General features: G+C 38.5%; 1 protein-coding gene across 1 annotated transcript in view; it reads right to left on the bottom strand.

Moving 5' to 3' along the window:
* Positions 1–3494: 3494 nt before the first annotated feature.
* The window catches only part of RANBP3L (RAN binding protein 3 like), a 35223-nt gene continuing 16113 nt past the window's right edge, over positions 3495–22604 (bottom strand). Inside the window, exons 8-16 of the mRNA XM_019473639.1 lie at positions 21775–21899; positions 21233–21336; positions 16656–16740; positions 15471–15558; positions 14207–14337; positions 13145–13265; positions 12395–12537; positions 8942–9134; positions 3495–3538 (exon numbers count right to left, since the gene is read on the bottom strand). Of these exons, the coding sequence (XP_019329184.1) occupies positions 3495–3538; positions 8942–9134; positions 12395–12537; positions 13145–13265; positions 14207–14337; positions 15471–15558; positions 16656–16740; positions 21233–21336; positions 21775–21899 (1034 nt within the window). The remainder of the gene's footprint in view (positions 3539–8941; positions 9135–12394; positions 12538–13144; positions 13266–14206; positions 14338–15470; positions 15559–16655; positions 16741–21232; positions 21337–21774; positions 21900–22604) is intronic.

Below are 22604 nucleotides of genomic sequence, written 5' to 3'. Positions count from 1 at the left end.
ATGCTCTTTCCCTCCCTGTCCATGTTGTACAGGCTGTCAGTAGCACTGAAAGCAGTATCAAATGTGCTAAAGGTTTTCCCTGTATTTATTCATTCAATAGAGACATTACCGAACTCTTAACTTCATACAGTTTACCGAAACTAATTCAGAGATCACTAAAGACCATGATATAAAAACCCGAGTGACAAGATTTAGGAAGAGATACAAACGCCACCGGAACGCAAAATAAGCCATGTAGGCTATCCCATCCAAGTACATTTTGCCAGAAACTCATAATCTTAGCGGCAGGTATCTGCATATGTAGCCTTATATTAGGAATTGTTAGTTTTCCCTCCTTTTGAAAATTATTACTGCACTAATACATAATACATTCCAGCTCTGCATCCCTTATGTGTATGAATTAATCACTGGGATTTGTTATAAATAAATAAATAAATAACATTCATCTGAAAAAAACATAGAAGAACAGCTTGCTCCACAAACTAGTGATCTCTGGTTTCACATGGATTTGGGTCACGTTCCTACACCCCTCTTCAGGCCACAGTAATCCCAGGTATCCGTCCTTCCATGGTTTTCTGTTCTCTTCCCTTCCAGCAAACGCTGCAGCTTGGCGCGTGCCACTCAACCCCATGAGCCTCACAGAAAATACCAAGCTTACCCTGACACTTCTTCGTCAAAGGATACCTTCCTCTGAGTTCTGTCACTCAGCAACTGCCAATTTTCATGAAGAATTTAAATCGTCTTTGAGCTTTCTACCTCCCATCCAGTTTTTTCTGAAACTGAACAGTGGGCTCAAAGTGGGTCTGACAGACCAACGGATGGAGTACACAACTGTTTAAGTCTTGTTTCCTTAGGAAAGCAGGCTTGAAATTCTGCAGCGTGGAAGGAACTGTCTGTAGGAAGCTCTAACTGGGACACAAAATAAGACAACTAGTTAGATGGAAATTAAAGAGGTAAGAAAATTTTTTATTGTTCAGGCACAGAAATTGTTGCTCCGGCTGTCATAAAATGACAAACTTTACATTTTTAAAACGAAGTTAATTATTACATATTAGCATACCTTCAGTCTTGTGAAACAATGGATTTTAGTGCAATAAGACTAAATAGAATAAATAAAGTATTACAATCTCAAGAGTAAAAATTCATACCATAAGTATGTCTGCACATACACGTATTTATATGTCCTCTATTACCACAGTATCCAAACTCTTCAAAATAGTTTAACAATTCTTTTCCTCCTCAGCTTTTAGGAGACGTAGCTTCATGTTTAGGAGTGTGTGCGCATGAGCATGTGTGTTTGTGCGTATACCTGTGCATACATGTAGCGATCTTGGGAAGAGGCAGATCAAAAGAGTTCATTTGTGAATGATCATAAGCCTTGTTCCATGCTGTGGGAGCATATGACAAAGTTTCAGTCCTGTGTCTGCAAAAGTTCTGTTGTGCCTGCTCTGGAGCACTCCTTCATTTACCAAGGATTTTACAGCTGTAGTAGAATTTAGAGGGCTATCATGACACTCAGGTGCTTAAATCCTATTTCACAGGAGGCTTTGATTATCAGGGCAGACTTTGAAATCAAACTCTGCATTCAGTGCATAGCCAGCTGAACTCCAGGGCAGTTATCACCATGACCTGTTGCTAAATACATAGAGCTGTTTTGTTTTACGACTGCTGAAATTTTTATAACGTGGAGCTTTGTTCCTGAGTATGAGCTGCAGCAATGAAATATGAAGGTCAGTGATGCAAATACTGTTGTGGTCAGGAATGAGGCTGATAGAAAAGGACACGATGTACAGCTAGTTATGGAAAGAATGTTTTTGTTATCGGCAGTCTGAAGAGTCAAAGAGAATCCCAGTGCTTCACTGTTTGACACAGGTGCTCTGTTGTGAAGCACTCCCCTTTTCCTGAAGGCAAAAATCCAGTCCCGATAAGCTTACTGTCATCCAGATGCTAAATCAAATGTCAGACAAGTGCTAATTTTGGCAGGCTATTTAGGACTCAGCATAACCCAGATGCTAGTTCAGCTTCATCTGGATGCTAATCTTGACAGGGCACTGAGAATTCAGGAAGAAGCTGCTATTCTTCCAACTTCATACATACGTTCAGACGGGAAAACTAAATTGTAGTTTGACTCTTCAGGTGTGATGCAGCTTTTAAGACTGAGAAATCGTTACAATTACCTTAATTAAAAGGAGTTCAGATATTTCAGAACGTTTCAGCTCTGAGGATGACAAAGAAATAATATTTGGTAACCAACAATATACAAGGCAGCAGAGAGTTGCAGCAGAATGATTGCAGACATATTTTCTTTATCTTTTGACAGAATGAATAGAAAACACAGACCGTAAATGGTGTCTGTACTGTGCACGGGCTTATGAATGATCCAGTAAGTCTTAATTCACAGGTGGCATTAGAGAGAAGTGATTTTTCTAATTCCTCATGAGAATGGTTAGGTAGAAGGCGGTAGTTTGTGGAATCACTTTTACAGAGTGACTGGGTCTTTGGCACTGTTGGGATTATTGCACATATCAGGATATGTAACATTCATCTATTTCAAGGAATGATGCTGTTTACTTCTGCCTTAGCTGTAGCTATCCCTAATCTCAGATAATCTCACACATTTAAGAGAAAATTTTATGCAGATATCTAGTTATACTGTGCATGCATTTATTTGCATATATCAAATGGACAATTAGCACTGTAAGTGCTTGTTTTGCACAACTGAAAAGGTGTTCATGAGTGCAAGCATATACACTTCTAGATCTTAAAGCTCATATGCCCCTTAGAACTGGCTTGCAGTTCTTCATGGTGAATTCTAGTGCTTATGGCTGTAAAGGCAGATGGTGGTTCTTTGCCCTTTAACAAAATTCTACAACCAGTATACAACTCCAGATATTAAAAAAAAAAACAAAAAACAAAAAACAAAAAACCACCTTGCTATGAAGGCTGTTTCTATAGGCCTTGGTCATGCTAAACCACCCCTCCCAATTCTGTACTTAAAAACAGGATGCTGAATGTTACCACACAGTTTTAAATAAATGTTTTCAGTGAAGCCCGATGTAAATCTTTCCAAATGTATCTTTTAAATAACAGGTGAAAAGTAACAAATATCTCTTCATGTATATTACTAGTTCATGGTTATGCGGTTTTATCCATCAATATGATGAATAAACATTTATTACCTATAAAATTGCTTACTTTAACAATGCATCTAAATATATTTAACTCTAAATCTGAAGCCTTTTTAACACTTCTTGAATATTGGAAGCCATTGTGTCATTCCCATCTCAGTGCAAAGCAGGCTGACTGGAATCCTTAGAAGTGCATCTTAAATTCTTTTTCAATGTATTAAACTTAAGCTGTCCCTAAAATTAATCTTTGCTTAAAAGTCATAAAGCAAAATGCATCTGATTTCCTCTCTCCAGGGACTGATGAGTCAGCTTAGACATTTTGGGAAGATGAGCTCCCAGCCGTGCTGTTGTAACCTCTGGTAGGTGTCACGAGCAGACTACAGACTGCCTGTGGTTCCATCTAGAATGATCTGAAAAAGAATTTTAAGAAATCTTGCTCATTTGAGTGTATTCGTGTTTTGAAACAACCCGGCATTTCATAATACCAAAGCAGTAGGTTAAAGTTTGGATATGATCAGTTCCTGGTTTAGGTAAATATCTAACTAGATAACACAGGATTATTCACAAATATTTGAGCATGTGAATAGTGAATGAAGCCTGTGACCTCCCATGTCAATAAAGATAAGCACAGAAGCACTAAGGATTCAGATGTCTAGATAGGACAGTGTGTCTGGGATGCAGATCATCTCGCTCTGTACGGGAAACACTGTCTTAACATTTCATCATAGATGCTCAGTAAACTGAGAAATCCAACATGTCTTCAAATAACTCACTGGTCATCATAAAGTACCCAGGGGTGTTTCTGGTGCATAATCTCTATGACTTTGACTCATCTGCAGAAAGTAGATATAGCTGGCTAATGCCAGACACATTAATATCACTGTCTCAGTATCTGCTTAAAAATTGCTACTACCATCTGGCCACCGCTAAATACTTACTAAAGGTTTTAAACCTCTTACAGGTGAAATGAAAGGCCTTGTGTTTGTCAGAATATTAAATCTGATCCCCCCCCTTTCCAATCAGAGAGCTGTCTTTTCTTCTCTGCTTCAGATGTTACTGATAACTGCTGGAAAGAATACAGAAACTTGGACTCCAACGAAGAAGTTAATTCTTAACTTTTCCTCAGTTTTAATCACTATCAGGGGTGTGTGTGTGTGTGTGTGTGTGTTAGATTTATGATTTAGAATCCTTAACAATTGTTTAGAATTTAAATTAGATTGACAAGAAATGTCAAAGATAGCAGTTTTTCAGGAGTTCCTATGGTGTTGCTGAACAGTAGTTCCTTTAAGAACTGCAAAAGTAGTTTACTTAAAAATAAAAAAAGCTCTTATAACATTTTAAATCTTCATAAACACCAGCAGATGACAAGAGTCCGAATGAGGCCAACATGGGAGGTACGTGTATAGTGGACTAGAAGACATCTCTAAAATAAAACAAAGGTTGCACTTCTGTGGTATGATACTGTCCGGCTCTCAACATCAGTAGTCTCCAAAATCCATTCAATTCTTGGTGGACCCATATGGGACACACTATGTCTTTGCACACTATAGTTTTCTCTTAAGGTCTATGGCTACGTATGGAGAAACTTCTTGGGACTTACCTAGTCCTAGACTCCAGCATCTTTGAATTCACCCTAACAGCTTCTAAAAGAAAATTCCATGCCAGGAAAGAGAGGACACCTCAATCAAAAGAGAGTAACCCTCAATCAGGATGAAGTTAGGAGAAGATTTAAGAGAGTTATTGGTGAGGTGCAGTATAACAAATAATGCATAAAGCATTTCTTTGCCTAGTGACACTGTCATCCTTGTCCCTTGCATGTACTTTTCCAGCTTCTCTGTTCCCCCTCGGGGATAAAAACAGACAAATTCCTGCAAAATCAGAAAAGGGAAAAGGATGGAAATCATAGGAACCGTACAACATATAGCCCCATGCTATTCTACTACTATGACTGACATTTCATACTTCATAAATGCCTTATGCCTCTAAGGAATAACAGTTCTTTCTAAATACTAACGGGGTTACAACACTTTAAGAACCTTCTGCTATTTCTGATAACCATGATGGAAACAGCACCTGTTTCTAAATGTAAACAAAATGCATTCTTCTGGAGCAAGAACAGAATCTCCTTATGGCTATGAGGAAGACATTGAAAAATCTCTTAGAGGTGTCAGAAGCAAGGAGTAACATTTTCGGAGACATCTTAGTCACTTATGGATCTAAGTACTGACTTCAGATCACCTGCTACCAATGGCAAGCTTAGGTGTTGGACTCTAACAGATCCATGTCCTGGCAGGATGATTTTTTGAGCCTGACATAGGTACCTTGTTTGTTTATGCTGCCAGTGGGAAGAGATGGGCACCCTGCAAGAGTTGTCTACGTTAGAGAACTGTCTGTCCAATAATATATATATGGAATATATGCATATTAGCAGTGCAACTCAATACTCCCACGTGCTGAATTTGTAACTGCCTGTAGTGAAGGTGCTTAAAAAACAGGAGACAGAAGACTTTGTTTGCACAAATACCTGACACTGATCTGCTAACATACAGGAAAGCCCCAAATGGATGGTTGAGGGCTATTAGCAAAGCAGGAGGAGGTAGTGGCAACAGTTTGACATGATGTTACTCATTGCAAAACACGCCCCAGACACAGACCTATAGGGTGCTAGGTCCTCTTTATCCACAGGGGTCAGGTGCAACTCGTTGCCTGCCAGGAGACCATGCTCCCTTACTAGACTCTTCTATATGCCCGTCTAAGGGGAATTCTCTGTTCTATTTGTTGAAGCAGATATACTACAGAGCAAAGAATGTAAGGCTTACAAGCTCGAGAAGAGGAAAAACAAAAGGTGAGAGTCATGCAACTGTCTGAGGCCAGTGGCATTTCCCTCAGAAGGGAGCACTCTTGGTCCAATCATTCACACATTGCCATATCAGCTTTTTTATTGTTTTATTTGTTAAATTATTTCGTGAGAAAGTTTTTCATATGCATAATAAAGAATTCTGCTGATCTTTCTTCAGCTAGATATTACAAAGACAGCTGGAGGCAAACATAGTTACAATACTTAGCACAGAAATAAATCAGCAACGAAAGAAATGGAAGAAGAGATTTGCTTGACTTTGGTCAGCCTAGAAGTTTGCTGTCTAGTCTAAATTCATCTCCTCAGTTCACTTTGTAGTCAGTGGGAAAAGATGAATACTTCCCAGAGAGTTATTGATCCCATCCACTCTCAAAATCTGTTCAAAGATGAATTGTTCTTTTTCTCTCCACGTAGATTTACAGAGCAATTTGTTGGTAAAAATATCCAAGCTGTAACTGGTGAAATATGATCTGATAAAAATATCAGGTACAGCAACTTATTCTTTATGGACTATATGAAATTAATATCTCCACTTGAAAGTAAAGCAACTCAATTAAAGACTTAAAAAAATATTAGGGTAGATGCCTATACTGAATTTGTAAAATGGTAGAAATATATCTACTACTTATACACCTGTCCTTGTAGAGCATTAACATCCTGTGGATGTTATAATGAGGAATTCTGTGTAAAAAATTCCTACAAAAATGTCTGGCAAACATATAGAATCACTTTAATGTTCGTAACACTTCACTTATTATGTGTATCATATTTGCTTTCTTCTTCAGTCTCTAGAACTAGAGATAATTCTCATCTATTTTTTCCTGTCTTTTACAGTGTCATGAAATATATAGCATAATCTAGGGAACTGTGTTAGTTCAGTTTAACAAGAAGGAAAGTCCCCATATTAAGAAAAGAAAGAACTATCGGGTTTTTTGAGACAAAACAGGTAGAATGGAATGAAGTAAAATGCAGGCATACTTTCTAACTATTTCTTGTAATGAAACAGTCATTTATAGTAGTCTTAAGGAGAGGTAATCTCTGAAACTGAGTTACATCAATAAAAACGAGACAACTTATTCACGCACATCCTTTTCAATGAAATGAAAGCATGAAAATGAAAGCTTAAAACAAATGCTCTTAAATGTGCAGGATCTGATCTCTTACATCCCAATGGACGTTTCCATACTGATATTTAAAACTGACCTCAACCTGTTCAAAACCCACGAGGTATATTTTTCTTTCTGTTTTGGAAATGGGAGTTCCAGGGACAGGCATGTGTAAGATGTGAATGTCTGCATGTAAAGTGGGACTTGGATACCAGTAACTGAAATCTATGCAAAATTAAAACCTCATGGCTCTGAGAATAATAGAAGAGATTAAGATAAGCAGGAAATGCTCAAAGTCATCAAAAAAAGCACTTGAAAGGGACTGTTAGAACTGCTGTCAGTAACTGGTCATAAATGAAAGATGGTTAAACTAAAAGGTCAAGAAAAAACAGCACCTGACACTCATATCTCAGAATCTGTTTGCTGGCTGCCATCTGAACATTTGTATCAGAAGTCTCTGCAAATCAAAATAAATATTTAACTTGTAAATCTGTGCTCCTACACTGCTTTGACATCCCTTTCCCCTCTTTTTTTTCTCCCTAAAAGAACAAAGGGTTCTTATCATCAGTAATTCTGGAAAGGAATCAAGTTCCATCCAGAGTTTTCAAGTTACCAGAAACTCTTTGTAGTCAATAGAGACTTATTTAGGAATTACAGAGGGAATGTTTGATTATCTGGGAGCAATCCGGGGAGTTCTCAGAGCTAATAATTTTCCCATTTCCTAAACAGAAAAAAGGTACTTGTGAAAAAATGTTGTATAAGAGCATCATGCTTTGTTTAGAGCACTGAATGCTACTGAAATGTAGTTAAACAACAATTAATAATGGGAACAAGGACTGCAAACTGCAACTGCAAACTTGCCTAAAGGGGAAAAAAGACTTGCTTCCTTAAGCTAACAGTCACTCATAGCTGTTACTCGTACATGACTTGATTCTTGTTGAATAGTTGTTAAAAGGAGGAGTTTATAATATAAGGACAGTATGTTACTCAGCTGAAGAGGGAAACTAATGCTATGAGCAACAACTCAAACATGCCTGCTGTAGTCCTTCTATTAGAAAAATTGAACGTAATTGGCAGCTCCTGTATCCACTGTAGCAGTTTGGCACAAGCAAGTGAATTCGCCCCAGAAATATGACTTGTCTTTTGCTAAGATAGAAGAGCTTTGAAGTCTGACAGCTGTTTCTGCCTTGCTTTCTGCAAATGTGACCCCAGCCTTGTTGTGAGCTGTATTAACAGCTTCTAGAGTAGGATTAAGTTAGCAACTTTCCCCTTGTATCTTGTTTTAGTTGTATGCTTCACTTTGAGGAGCCTACATTTTTGTTATTTTGAAGAAAGCTGGCAACACTGGTGTGTAAATCTTGACCTGCAAATTTCCTAGTGAGGTAGTTGTTACAGCTGATCAAGAATCAGTGTTTTAAATGAAGCTAACCAGTGCATAAGAAATATCTTTGTAAACACGTTATGCTTGAAGCCATTAGTAACTACCTAAGCGCTGATGTGAATGGACTCAACTTTCACTTACTCAAGTAACAACTAGTATCTCAATACCTCTAGTCATTTCTACTTAAATATACTGAAGAAACCTTTAGGTAAAGCTTGACAATGTTAAGATCTCTTAACCCTCAGCCTTTTGTCAAAAGAGTATTCCACTGCTATGAAGATGTGTAGATACTTCATCTGGCAAAACCTTGCATTTTAACGGTAGTAAGCCAAAATACTAAAAGGAATTACCCTCTTCTACCTGGAAAGGCGTATTTGTAACAGATGAAAGTTATAGTCAGCATGAAAAAAAAAAGAAGTGCAATATTCATTGCTTACCCTGAAAGGATTACAGGAAAGTTTCTGCTTACCTGATCCACTGCTGCTCACTTGAGTTACTTTTTCATCATCTTCATCATCGCTATCACAGTTTAATGGCTGAAAAGCTATTTCTGACTCTGTGTCCGCTTGATTAGCATCTGGCTCTTGCTCAGCAAAGCTTCGCAGTGCCACAAGGCGGTGATGAATTGCTGCATAGAGGTATCCAGTGTCTTTTGAGCTTGCCTGCAGAAGATAAAATGCATACAGTCCAAACTAACTGAGAAAAATCACAGTTTTTCACAGAGAAGCTGACTGAGGAATTTTCAAAAGTAATGAAAGAGCTGTATTTTGTCCTTTTTAATCAAAACAATCCATTGAAGATTCAGACTTAATAATTAATTTTAGAAAATAAATTTAAATACAAGTAACGTCAAGTTTAAGTGGTCTGAGTTTTATAATATGTAGCTGTTGATTATTTTCTCTATAGTTACAAGAAACATAAGCTTAAAAATTATTATTTCCCCTGAAGAACGGCTCAGTTTGTACTGAGTACTTGATATTCCAGACAATTCCTGACTATGATTCTAGAAGTAATAAAGCACTGAAATGTTAATATATGTATTGCATTTTGGTTTACAGAATAAATAAGAATTTTAAAACGTAACTACAAAAAATTATTTGTGATTATAAATTTTAAAGATACCATGAATTCTGCTCCTATTGTTGAACAGAAGGTGAGCATCACCAAGAAGGGTATTCGGAACCAGACAAAGCAGCATTTTGCCAGTACATAAAACCTTCGAGCAGCCATGTCTTGAGTACTGTGTCCGCTCTGGTCATCACATCTCAAGGATATAGCAGAATTAAAGAAGGTAAAGAGAAGGGCACCAAAAATGATCAAGGGTGTGGTGCAGCTATTTATGAAGAGCTGAGACTCTTCAGTGTGAAGAGAAGGATGAGAAGGGGGTATAATTAAGGTTTTCAAAATTATAAAAGGGGTGGATAAACTGAATGTGGTACAGCTGTTCATCAGACCACACAATAAATGCATTAGGGTACGCTTAATGAAAGCCGTAGAGGAGCAGCGTAAAAGAAAGTGCTTCTTCACAGAGTGAGTAAGAACTTCTAGAATTTGCTGCCTCAAGAGAGAGTGGGGCCAGACAGTATAAACTAAAAACAACAGGCCAAAAATATAGTAATAAAAGTTTAAAAAAAGGAATTAGAAAAATTCAGGGACAATCACTTCATAAAATAGATAGCAAAGGAAACAAGTAGGGGTGCATGCTCTCACATGCCTAATACAACACACGGACACTGGGGCTCGATGAGGTGAACAGACCATACAAAGTGGGCATGCTTGCTTGTGCTTCCTAGAAGCGCTGCATTTGGGCGCTGTCAGAAGTGCCAGTAGAGTACTTCTTATGTTCTTACGAAGCAAATCATCTACCAGAGGGTAACTGAATGCATGTGGTCTTTTCTGTAGCCCAGTTCTCCACTTCTGTGCATCATGTGGAATAATTTCTATCTGTGTCACTTGGCAATGGGAAGAAGTATGTCTTGTGTGGATTGGAATGACACATTTCAGTGAGTACCAGTGGAAAAGCTACGCAAATTCGGAAGCAGCAGCAGATCAGGGTTGCCTTCTGTGCTACTCAGACTCGCAGCAGCAAACAATTCTCTCCCTACAGCCAGGCAAAGAAGAAAGCAATTCAGAGTTGTTTAGGTGTCTCAACTACAAATGCAGTTCTCAGTGGACAAATCTGAGCTCTCAAGATAACACAGCTTTTCAGGAAACGTAGGGTCATAAATATGAAAAAGGCAGCTATTCAGTCTGACCGTTTCTATCTGTAGCTTTCTACTTATTCATTCAAAAGCCAGGCTTCCTCTGTCATTTTAATCTAACATGAACTCCAGCTTCTGCCAAGAGGGGTGGACTCACCTCCATACATCCTCTGACTCTTCATTTCTACCCTCACCATTAGGGTGAAAACAGGTGAATAAAATCAAGCTAAAAAACTAACTTAGCAAAAATGAACAAAACCACCCAGATCAGTTCTCTGATGTGCCTCACTCATAGCTGTACAAATTCCAATGCCACCAAAAGTGAGGAGGGAGAAACAAGCACGAGGGGAGGGGGCAGCGTCAGCCCTCTGCACAAACCTGGGTGACTACTACAGGACCAATCTAATGGGAGTCTTGTGGACTGCCTGCTTTGTAGTCAGCATCATATGACTCTTCTCCCTCACTCATGAGAAGCCTTTTGGATAAATGAACCAAATGTATCATTCATGTGACATGGGAAAAACAAATTTAAATGGCAGTGAAAAATATCTGCTGGTGCCTTGGAGGAGTGGGCTCCGCTGACTACTAGTCCAGCCTGATTTACATGCCAAGGCTTTGGTGATGCCTGCTGGGTGTCTCACGCATTGACCAATTTGCCTTCCACACTCAGGAGTCTCAGTGTTAGTTTGGCTGGGTACCAGCTATAGGGATGGATACCAGCCGCTTCAGTGACGACTGTAGAGGCAGCTTCCTGCAACCTTTGCCACACACATACAGCTGTCATGTATCTTGGTTTCCTAATACATGTCTTTTTTTAAGTCCAGAAGTGCCAGGACAGAATTTAGGAATGTTTACATCTATATATGCTAGAAAAACTGCAGCACATCTGGAAATCTAGAACATTTCTAATTCTCACATGCAGACCAGCTGTGCAGCACAGCCATAGTTAAGTCAGTCACTGTTTGAAAGTGATAGTCTTACAGTGCTTGCACATACAGTGCATGGTGCTTTGCTTGTGTATGACATGTGACACCTCCTGGAAGTGGTGATTTACTTTTCTTGCCCAGGAGGCTGAACCCTTCCCAGAAATGTCTACTGGGGAAACCAGAGACGTCCTTAAACTCACGTGGATACTCTCACTTCCCAACCTAGGACATATGTGCTATTTATTTGCAAATAAGTCCACCACATTTCCATTCTCAACTTATCAGCCCTTGCTAGAGAAAACCAGGATTCCCAAGACTATTGTCTTACGTAAGGTGACACTGCAAAATCTGTGTTCTCCTCAACTGAGGAATGGAGGTCCTACACTGGATGGATTATTGCAAGCACTGTGTCAAGAACCATGGCAGAAAGCTGCTGCCTTGTACCAAAGTAACTTATGAACACGTAACTACCCGTGTAGAAATTCTTACAGTGTTGCTTCCGTAAGAAAGAGTAATTGCTGCATATGACTCTGGAATGATACCCATTCCATCAGCGGTATGAGAAACAGAGTCTGGAAATGTCTGTCCTAAGGCCATATCCCATCTTCACACCTTTTTTTTTAAATACCAAAGGACAGCACTTCTAACTCATTTCGTAATAAAAGCCACGTAACAGCTAAGCTAAGCATAGCGTGACAGGGCATAAAAGGCCATTTGCTAAAACCAAAGCCTCAGCAAGTCTCCGGAGTCCAAGATGAAATGGGGATTTGGGTGGGGTTTTTATCTCTTGCTTACCTGAATCAGAAATACTTGAATAGAGTGGTCCTCTTGGTCTGTTGCAGTGAAGCACAGGCTCTTTCTGTTTGCTTTTTTTATAACCATTTGATCCCAGAGTCGGGTGTTGAGAATCAGTCTCAAGCTGCCTTGATTTCGCATAACTAAAATAAGAAGGTTTATATGATAAGTCATTGGAACCATCTTCATTTTTACTGCAGCAGTTTTCTTTACCACTTGTATGCAACTAGTATTTTCATGAATTACTCTTTTTAATTTGGTCTAAAACCTGACATGGTGAGGAGGTTTTTTTAATTATTTTTTTAAATACCAAAATGTATTAGTTTCTTTCAATACATCTGGCATACAAAGCAAATAATGTGCTGAAACTGTGCAATACAGTACAAAAAATGACAGCACAGTAAAAACAACATTCCAGAAGTGACTTGAAACAGTGCTCATGGAAAAGCAGAATCAACAAAGAGCAAACTGTCAGACTGGTGACTGAGCTAAAGATACATTGCAGTAGAAACACACAGAACCTAACAACATATGCAAGCGTGAGGGTACAAACTGAGTGAAAACTGCCCAGTGCCTCAGTCCATAACACAGCTTCCTTTATCAGGCAATGTTAAAAAGATTCTCAGCAACTTGACTTAAATAAAACTAGCTACTCAGTTTTAAATGTTCTGAACTAAACTTATTCTGGCCAGCAATAGTACAAGTTATTTAGTGTTTTGTGTATGTGTTACTCCGTTATTTAATTCTTACTTAGCCTTGACTGCAACAGTCCACATTTACCACTAGAAGTGTCATTAAGCCTCAGGGATCCTCTGCCTCTTTCAATCCAGGTTAAAGAAAGCTTATTAAATATAAAGAGCTTGCAGTTGATCTGAAAGAGAAATACATGATGGAAATTGGCAGCCAATGTCAATTTTATTGGTTCTAAAACTTTATGGTTTTAAACCTTTTGATATGGCTCTTAATACATCCATATATGCATGTATACAAAGATAGATATATAGATATATCACCATTATTACTTAAAATGAAATGGCTCCCAGATCTCTGCTAAACTTTCTGCTAGTCATGGAAGACATTCAACATGAATCCCAGTTTACTTCTTCAATTACTTCATCTTCATTAACTCTTCATCTGTGATACCCACTAGCACAGCTGAATTTGTTGCAAGTGTTTTACAGTCTTACTCCCTCACTCATTAGAAACATTATGCAGCCCAGGATACCAGTACCACTACTGGGAGAGTACTACTCCAAAAAGAGTAAAACTTCCATGTTCTGACAGGACAGAAGATTTAATCAATGATAAAAAAATGTAACTTTCAATGTTAAGATTTTTAAAATCATATACATCATTGCTATTTTCTGAGAAAATAACAGTTTGAAGATGAAGAATAGCAAGATACGTCCTGCTTGGCTAGAAAGTTCATTGATATTTTAGATGAACTATAAAACTAATTACTTTGACAACGCATTGCTTTTTTCCCAAAAAAGTTTTGTCATAAAAAAGTCTTTACTCAGATCACTTCCAATTTTGGAGTTTGGGTTACTGCTGGTACGCTTATAAAATACAACTGTAGAATGAAGTTCTGAAGCAGTCACCTACTGAAAGGAACTATAAAATGAACAAATATAATACGAAAAAGAAAATAGCAGCCTACAGAAAAATGGGTTAACAGAGGCATATCTTAAGAAAAGTTAAAATTTAAAATATAAACTGAAGTTATTTTCAGATTGCTGCAATCTGTAATAGATCTAGATGTTCTTTTCAACAACAAAACTGCTCACCATCAAGGCTTTATGAAGTACACACCTGTAATACATTGTGTTCTGCTTCTTCTCCAGTTATAACTTCAACTTTATCTAACAGAATTTTCTCCACTGGCTTGGAAATAAAAGCAGCTGCTGATTCAATTAGTGTTGTATTCTTTAACAAAGCTGTTTCTGTGGGGAAAAAAAAGAGGAAATCCTTTCTCTACAGGCAATATTTTCAGGACAACAAAACTAGCACATAGGATGGCCTGTGACTTCAGTAATCCTTGTGATGTCTGGTATTAGTGTTATTAATAAGTTTTTGGCTAAAGCAGTAAATAGAAGAGAAAAAGGCTGGAATACTGCAAAATATCTCACCTGTTTAGGCTGATTTTGAATTGAACAGGGCTCTCCGCAGTTGCAGAGGTTTGCCCCAAGGGACAATTTGCAGAAACGAGCCCTAAATAATTAGAAGTTGATTTTCCAAATGAAACTGGTCTGTCATATTGCTGTGCAGATTACTAAATAACGAAAGACAATTATCCCAATATTCAGAATAGTAACACATATACAATGAATACTTGACCCGAACACCAAAGGACAAGATTTGAAAGGAACAACATTGTTACAAAATTTTGTATATTTTTATGATCTAGATGTTTTCCATAGGCTTTAATTTTTTTTTTTTTTTTTTTTTACTTGTAAGAACATTCATACAAAGTAAGAGGATCCAATACTTCCATTAGTAAAGAGGGGTGCAAAATTTGGCAAGAGGGCTCAAGATAGGGGCCTACTTGGGATTCCCTGACAGCCTAAGTTTATGTGGCTTGCCTAGCAGAAAAGCTCATGCCAGAGTCACAAAAAAACCCTGAAATCTGTCTGTATCGAAGTTTCAATCCTACAATTAGGATACAAATATGGCAAAGTAATTTATATAAGCAGTCACAAAATACAAGCAGCCAACAGCTTAAAATTGTAGTTCAAAGATGCGGTCCAAAAGGCATTCACAAAGTTCACTGCATTTTTTTCAAATAATAAATAATAATATTCTGTACTTAATAATAATCTGTAAAACTCTATCCTTTCCTGAATAACTAGATCATTCATTCTGAAGTTAGTCCAGTTCAAATATCATAAACCAAACTGGAGCTGCTTTCCAAACACAGATTTTGACACATACTGCAAGTGTACTAGTGACTGGGTAACTTGAAAATAGATGAAAATTATTGACCACCACTCATTTGACACCCTCTAAGATACAGCAAAATATATAATAACAAAGATAACTGTACTTGTTTGCTGAGTATGCTTACTTGCTTGTGGACTGACAGGAAAAGATTCTATGTACATGGATCTTATTTCTCCTTTGTATGAATCACCTTCATTACATGGTTTGGGATGCTTTTCAGGACTCTAGAAAGAAACAGGGGAAATAAGAATTCCTATTTAAATAAAATGGCTGTGCTACTTCATATCAAACAGAACATTGAATCATTTAATGCACGCTAGGCTGAAGATCAGCAATTGTAGTATCTGAAGAGTAAAAACTGACCCAGACAATTTCAGTCTCTAGTGGAAGTAATTTTATTATCATAAAATCAGTGCATCATTTTCCACCAAGAAGAATCGTCTCTTTGTATGGATCCTGGACTAGATTTAAATCCACTGAAAGACTTAGATGTTTAAGTACCAGCTCATTTCCAGTTAGAGCACTTAAGCCCCAGAAGAATAGTTCAAAATTCCCAGATACCACAAACCCTCAGAGGAATTAAAAATTTCCTTTAATATTAATATATTTCCAGATAAAGTTTCTTAGGCATATCTAAATGAATGCTTCTGGCCCCTGACAATGCCCAGTGGCTCAGCTCCTACCTTATAACTAAATCCTGGTCAGAAGTCATAACCCAGATCTATGGTTGCCAAGCGTTTTCACTGGCAGATATGCATACTGTTTTTCATTCTACTTCTACTAGAAATTGAATTTCAATTCCATTTTAAATGGTGCAGTCCTCAGCTTGGGAACCACTTTTTTGTCTGAGTTTCCTTCAGGACTTGATCCATTAAGCTGTCTCACAGTGTGCACAATATAGTTGGACAGTATCTAGGATGGGTGTTCAATTTTCCCCTCATACTAATTTCTCCCATCTCCTAACAGTTATGATGGAAACTATTAGAGCGGTGGGGACTACATTCTTTTATCTTCTATTGTGGCTGTCCCACTTTACATGGAATATATAAAAAACTGCTTTTTCAGGTCAAAAAATGAGCAAAAGAGAAGTGGTGCATACTGGTATGGGTTAGTAGTTAAGAGTACTTATCTAGGATGGGGAAGATAGGGATGCCTATCCCTCCTACAGCAAATACTTAGATATTTTCTCCTCAACAGTCATTGGAATCATATTTACTCACATCTTTAAAAGAACAGGAGGAGCTGAAAAGGATCAATTTCTGAAAAAAATTATAAGTACATTAACCTTGATAAAAAGTCTGCCAGCATTTACAGATCTTACCAAAACTCTCTCAACCATGTTTTCTCCAAACACAAAATCAGAATTGCTGCTGTTTTGTACACTTCTGTCTTCAAACAACTGACTTCTGTGGGAACAAAAGAACATAAGAATGGATTTAGAACTATTTAGAACTTTGTAAAGAATATAAAAAGTTCATGCATTTACTTTAGCACACCTTACGTTAAAGACAAACAAAAAATTACCACTTAAGTAATCAGACAAATTCTTTAAGAGAATCTGAGAATATTCTCTACATAACATTTCATAAAAGGAACAGAGAGCATCACACTGTATTTCATGAAGATTAGTGAGGATGTTCCTTAAAAGCAAAGAACAAGAAGCAAAACAACATGCCGCCTCCTCCTCCTCAGGGAAGTGTCTTACTCCAGAAATTTTAATGAGTTACATTTGTTTCCCTGTTTCCTTTTGCTCTACCAAAAGACTACCAACAATTAACAATTATCCCTTCATACTGGTGCAGCTCTCGTACGCTTCAGAGTAACGTACTCCCCAGTGCCTTACAGGCACTCCTTGGCCATCCACCTAACATCTTGGAAAGGCAGAGAGCTGGTGTGTTCCAATGCACACACTTTGAATTCACATAAATACTGCACAAATGTAAAGCTGTGATAGCAGATGGCTTATGATGAGGTATAACTAAAACAGGAAAGAAAGATCTTCTTCCCATTTTTCAGTGACCTGTTCCATAGATATACTTAAAATGAGAAGCAAAGAAAACTAAATACTTGCAATCCTTTGGCACTGGCCAACTATAGTTTGGGGATACAGATCTGGGAGAAAATTTCATGCAGTAGATAAATCACTTTATGTTTAGGATCTGGAGTGTGCAGAAGCTACATTAAAACAACGCTTGTCCTTCTTCTCTTCTGTCCCTTTCTCCTTCTTCGTGTCTCAGGTTTTCCTGATCAAAAACATTGTTTGGTTTTTTTGCATTGCCACCCTGAGTTTAACTACTCTCAGTTAGCTTCTCGCCTCTCAGGAGGTTTTAAGAGAAGGTGGTGAATGTGTTTTTAAATAGTGACATAGTCACAACCTGTAAAAAGTATGTTACTTCTGGATTACTTTCAAGAATATTCTAATATAAGTAGAGTTGTGATTTGACCTGCTAATTACATAGCCACTTTAAATTAACAGGATCCATTTTTTATAGAGGTCTCTAGAAAAGTCCTGATAAACTTCTTTGTGTGGAAGTTGTTCCTGCTGCTGGTTTTTGGTTTTGTTTGTTTTTTTTTTTTACAAAAGGCTTATAGGTTGTTCATGCTTCCTGTAGAGTTTAATCACTGCATCTCTTGCTGGCAAAGGCAAAACCATCCAAGTTCTTGTCTCTTTGTGCTCCAGACGGACAACTTGGCAGGAAGACGACCTGATGTTCTGTCACAAACTGCATACTTCAGCACCACTTATCTGCTCTTCCAGATCATTTATCACCCTTGGGAAGGCTTAACGGCACATATGTCATGCAGAGGATATTCCTATTAATAAGCTGGGTTTGTTGCCAGAACTTTGATGATTGCCTCTAAAACTTAGTTTCTGTGTTCAGAACTACAGTGTGCTTGAAATCTCTTCACATAGGATGAAGGAATTCCCAAGTACAAGCTATCTCCGTTTTACACCTAAGGAAAAAAATACTCCTTAACATTCTCATGCTTTCATGTGTTGCTAAGACTAAGAGCAAATAAGAAAGAGAAATCAGAAAATCCGTCTCTTTTCAGCCTTGAAGCCTTTCATACATGTTTTGGACTATGAACAAGGCATCTGAAGTGTGTATAAACTAATGAGTTTCTTATTCTTAAGAAAATTCCCCACTAAAATTCACTGAACTGTGATCAATTTCCATCCTGAAATTTCATCTGCTACTTCTAGGCTGCTCCAGTAGCCATTTCGTAAGGATAGCACTCCAGTAGAGCTAAAAACCAGAAACTAGAGCCTTGACTCAAAGAAATATTGTGGGAAATGGATCTTGATTATTTTCAGAAATGTAAGGAAAAAGTAATCAGTGCAGGATCTTTCTTTTTCCAGACAGTTAATTGGAAGTGCCAGCCTTGAAGTCTTATTAAAACCTCATTACCCTCATGTTGCTGCAGGACAAGAACAAAGTGTGCCAGGGATGACGTTGCCATGGAGATGCAAAACAGAGGCACTGAATTCGGGGAATGACCACTAACAAGGAAGAATGGGAGAAGGAGAAATGTGGATAAGATACTGGAAAGGGACTATGGAAAGGGAGTAGATCCAGGTACTGTCCTTCTCAGAGTGTCCAGAAGGGTCTGAGTAGCTGCCAGGTCCAGTGCTGGCCTTGAACCCTTTCAGTTTGCCAAGCAAATCCTTGTGCCAAGCTGAATACATGACCAGAAGCCTGCATTTTCCCAGCATTAGATTTCTGTGACTTATGACACAATCTCCTTTTCCAAGCTTTTACTCAGACTCGAGAAACTGCAGATTTCTCCTTTTCAGTTCATTACTACAGCCAGTTCAGGAAATGGAACCATTGGTGGTTTCCTGGGACATGGACAGCTGCAGCAACTGCAGAGGGCTAACAAACCGTTTTCATTCATCTCTATACAGAACTGTATCACATAAAGAAGAAGAGGTGGAAGAGGAGGGAAAGTAAGAGGGACGTTTGCAGGCAGCAGCAATCCCTGCTGTTGAGTCTCTCTGCATTTTATTTGTCGTAGATAAATGTCAATAGTTACACCTTGATTTATAATTAAAAATAAATCTAAAAAAACCCTTTTCTTAGCAATAAGCAGGTCTGGCTGCAATGTTCACTATTGTTTAGCATGTATACGGAGCTTAATAAAGTTGTTCCTTTGAATACTTGTTGTCAAGTTATCTATGAGAAAACAGCTATGTCAAAAAGATTTTACTGCAGTATTTTAAAGCATCAGTCCCTTAATACGGATCAGAAGAATGGCACTTAACACTCCCCTGCAGTCTCAGAAGAGCAGTAAGCACCTAGTTGTATTTAAATTAGTTTTCAACTTGTCAGATAAACCAACATTTACCACAATTGCGATATACAGAATTAATGAGGCACAAATACCCCAAGCAGATTAGCAATTCCTCTTTTAAAAAAGAAAAGGAAAAGAAATACCATAAGCACTTTTAAGTCTTGTAACTTGTCAGCACTGAAACACTGCATTGGGTTTCTCTATCCACCTACTTCACAAGAGAAAGCCACTCACCTATCTTTTCCTAGATATTGTGCAGGTGACAGAAGGTAAATAGACTTGGAGTATTGATACCAACTGATTCTGATGTCAGTACCGTCTTCCCTTCAGCTTTCCCAGTATGCACATTACCATCATTCTGAATCTCCTAAAAATCCAGCGTGCTGCATGGCTCCATGTTGTCCTCACAGGGCATCATCACAGCATTAATTGTGATAGAAAAGGACAGGCTGGCTCTTCCAAAATCACAGTGAGCATCTGCCCTCTGATGATGCTCTCCTTGTTGATAAGCATTAAGAATCTAAGTTGTCTGTGCATCTAAAAATCCCTCATCTCCTCAGAACCCAGCACTGTGCATCCCAAATGTTGTGTGCAGGAACCTTTATCTGTGGCCCATCCAGCCCTGAAGACTGGAACAGACTCCTTTGCAGTTAACATGTTCTCTGCCTTCTTTGAGTGGGAAGGGGAAAGGAGGCAACGTCACAAATGTGTTTACCTGTGGCCCTAACAATTTTGAAATGTCATCCTCTCAGGAGGATGAAATGTCATAACTGATCTCAGGTGTATTCCTGATGCTCACAACTTCCAGGTAAATAACCCTCATCAACCATCAGCAAGCAGTATTAATACCCACAAGATAGCCTGCTGGCTAACCACAGACCTAACATTTTCATGAGCCAGTCTCCGGAGAGAGGTGATAGCCCACTTTTGCACCAGTGTGAGCTCTTTCAGTCATATACAGAGGCAAGGGCATGGGGCAGCGTCCTAGTCCAAGGAAGTCAGCTTCCTCATGCAGAAATTCTGAAGTCCGTGCTGGTCAACCCATGTCTGCACAAGGATGCCACCCTATCACAATCACAGCTAGTTGTTCAGCCCAGAAATTCTGGCATGTGCACGGAAGTAGAGCATCAGTTGCAGCATTCACCTTGTCTTCCACATCAATCCTGTATGGTTTTCTTCATGTCTCCTGTGTCCAATATGCTGACATATTTTGGTAATTCCAGAGTTACTCTGCATCTGTTTATGAGATGCAGCAGCTATGCAATCAGAAGAGAGTTCTCCAAAGGGACACAAAGATGACTGTCAACATTCAAAGCTGGGACATATTTTGAACTGCCAAAGCTGCATGAGATGGCAAACCAAAAGTTTCTGGCTTGGGGGTTGCTAATGAGAAACAAACTGTCCCACAGAGACTAATTTCCGTCAGGAGTCCATTTCTTACGGCGTATGCAGCTCATGTCTACCCACAAATCCTGGCACCACACACAAACACCAGTGAACACTGTGTGGGTGTAGATAGCATGGGCTTGGTACCATGTAGGACAAAAGGGCACGCCATAGGCCAAGTGACAAAATGGTGTAGAAATATAATAAATAAAAACTTACTGTGTTGTTTTAGAGCTAGAAGGATTCATGGTAGTAGATGACCTCGCTGCTGTTTTGGAACTTACTGAACTCTCAGCTGAGGAATAAGAGCTGTCTTCAGATAGCTAGGAATAATAAAACCAGATTAATTAATTAGATCAAGCTTATTTTCTGCTATGAACAGATCTGCAAGAAGTCCAGAGTCACTGAGGGATATATATGTGAGCTTCCTCCAGCTGTGTACTAAGCCAGTTCCCTTAATCAAAATGCTAAAATGTTACTTTCTAAATAAAACGCAGAGACCCCCAAAGCTGATTTGCCCACAGAACCCTGATATGTGAGAGTTGAGACAGCCTGCAGAGAAGAGATATTTTTTCAAACACAGTCAGCACGAGTTTAACAGTTCACACCATGTCAGTGATCCATCAATTCCACTGAAACTGATACGGGAACTTTCTTGAAAACCATGCAGTGGAATAGGTAACGGCTTTAAAACAGCACTGGTTTTTTTTTAATTTGAGCTGCAAACATACATTAGCCAGTAAAATTACTTTTCTTTTTACCTGAACACGTGCTTCTTTCTTAGTTACTAGAAATACTACAGGATTTTCAGGACAGGTCAGGGCTTGTGGGGGTTGTAAAATGGCAGGTCTAATGACATTCCGCAATTGACTTTGTGACAAGGATCCTTGCAAAATACAAAGACAAAATATTTAAACAGAGACTTTTTCTTCACATCTAATTCATACCTATGTGTCTTGCCTCTTTAACTGAAAGCTTCAAAGCATATTTAAATAACATTTATTGTTGTTTACTTGCTACATATTCTGAAAAATTGTAATCTCCTCTAAAATATACATCTCTGCAGTGACACCAACCCCTGCTATCCTATCAGAATAAAACGGTAATGCGTTATATACAAAAATATAGTTATTTATATTTATAAAATAATATGTATTTACGTATTTAAATATACCTTTATATTTATACTTATATTTACTGCTTTGCATTAGATTTGTCTTCTGGTATTTCAAATTTAATCCTACACCTGCAGATGCCAAGAAGGTTCTTCATTGCCTTCTCCAGGAGCAGAGTTACTCAGTTAGAAATGTGGAATTTCACTATTCAAGGTTATATTCAGTCCACTCAGGAACTAAGTAGTCAGAGCAGAGGCGCAGAACAGAGCTCACAGGATACCAGTTAGAAATGTGGAATTTCACTATTCAAGGTTATATTCAGTCCACTCAGGAACTAAGTAGTCAGAGCAGAGGCGCAGAACAGAGCTCACAGGATACACAGGTGACATTATGGCGGGGGTCTGCTACAGGCCACCTGACCAGGAAGACCGAGCGGATGAGGCCCTCTATAGACAGATAGGAGCAGCCTCACGCTC

Source organism: Aptenodytes forsteri, unplaced genomic scaffold (genome assembly GCF_000699145.1).
Source record: "Aptenodytes forsteri isolate BGI_AS27 unplaced genomic scaffold, ASM69914v1 Scaffold120, whole genome shotgun sequence".
NCBI lineage: Eukaryota > Metazoa > Chordata > Aves > Sphenisciformes > Spheniscidae > Aptenodytes > Aptenodytes forsteri.
The sequence above is the reverse complement of the archived record's forward strand: the minus strand, read 5'-3'. Positions and strand labels throughout refer to the sequence as shown.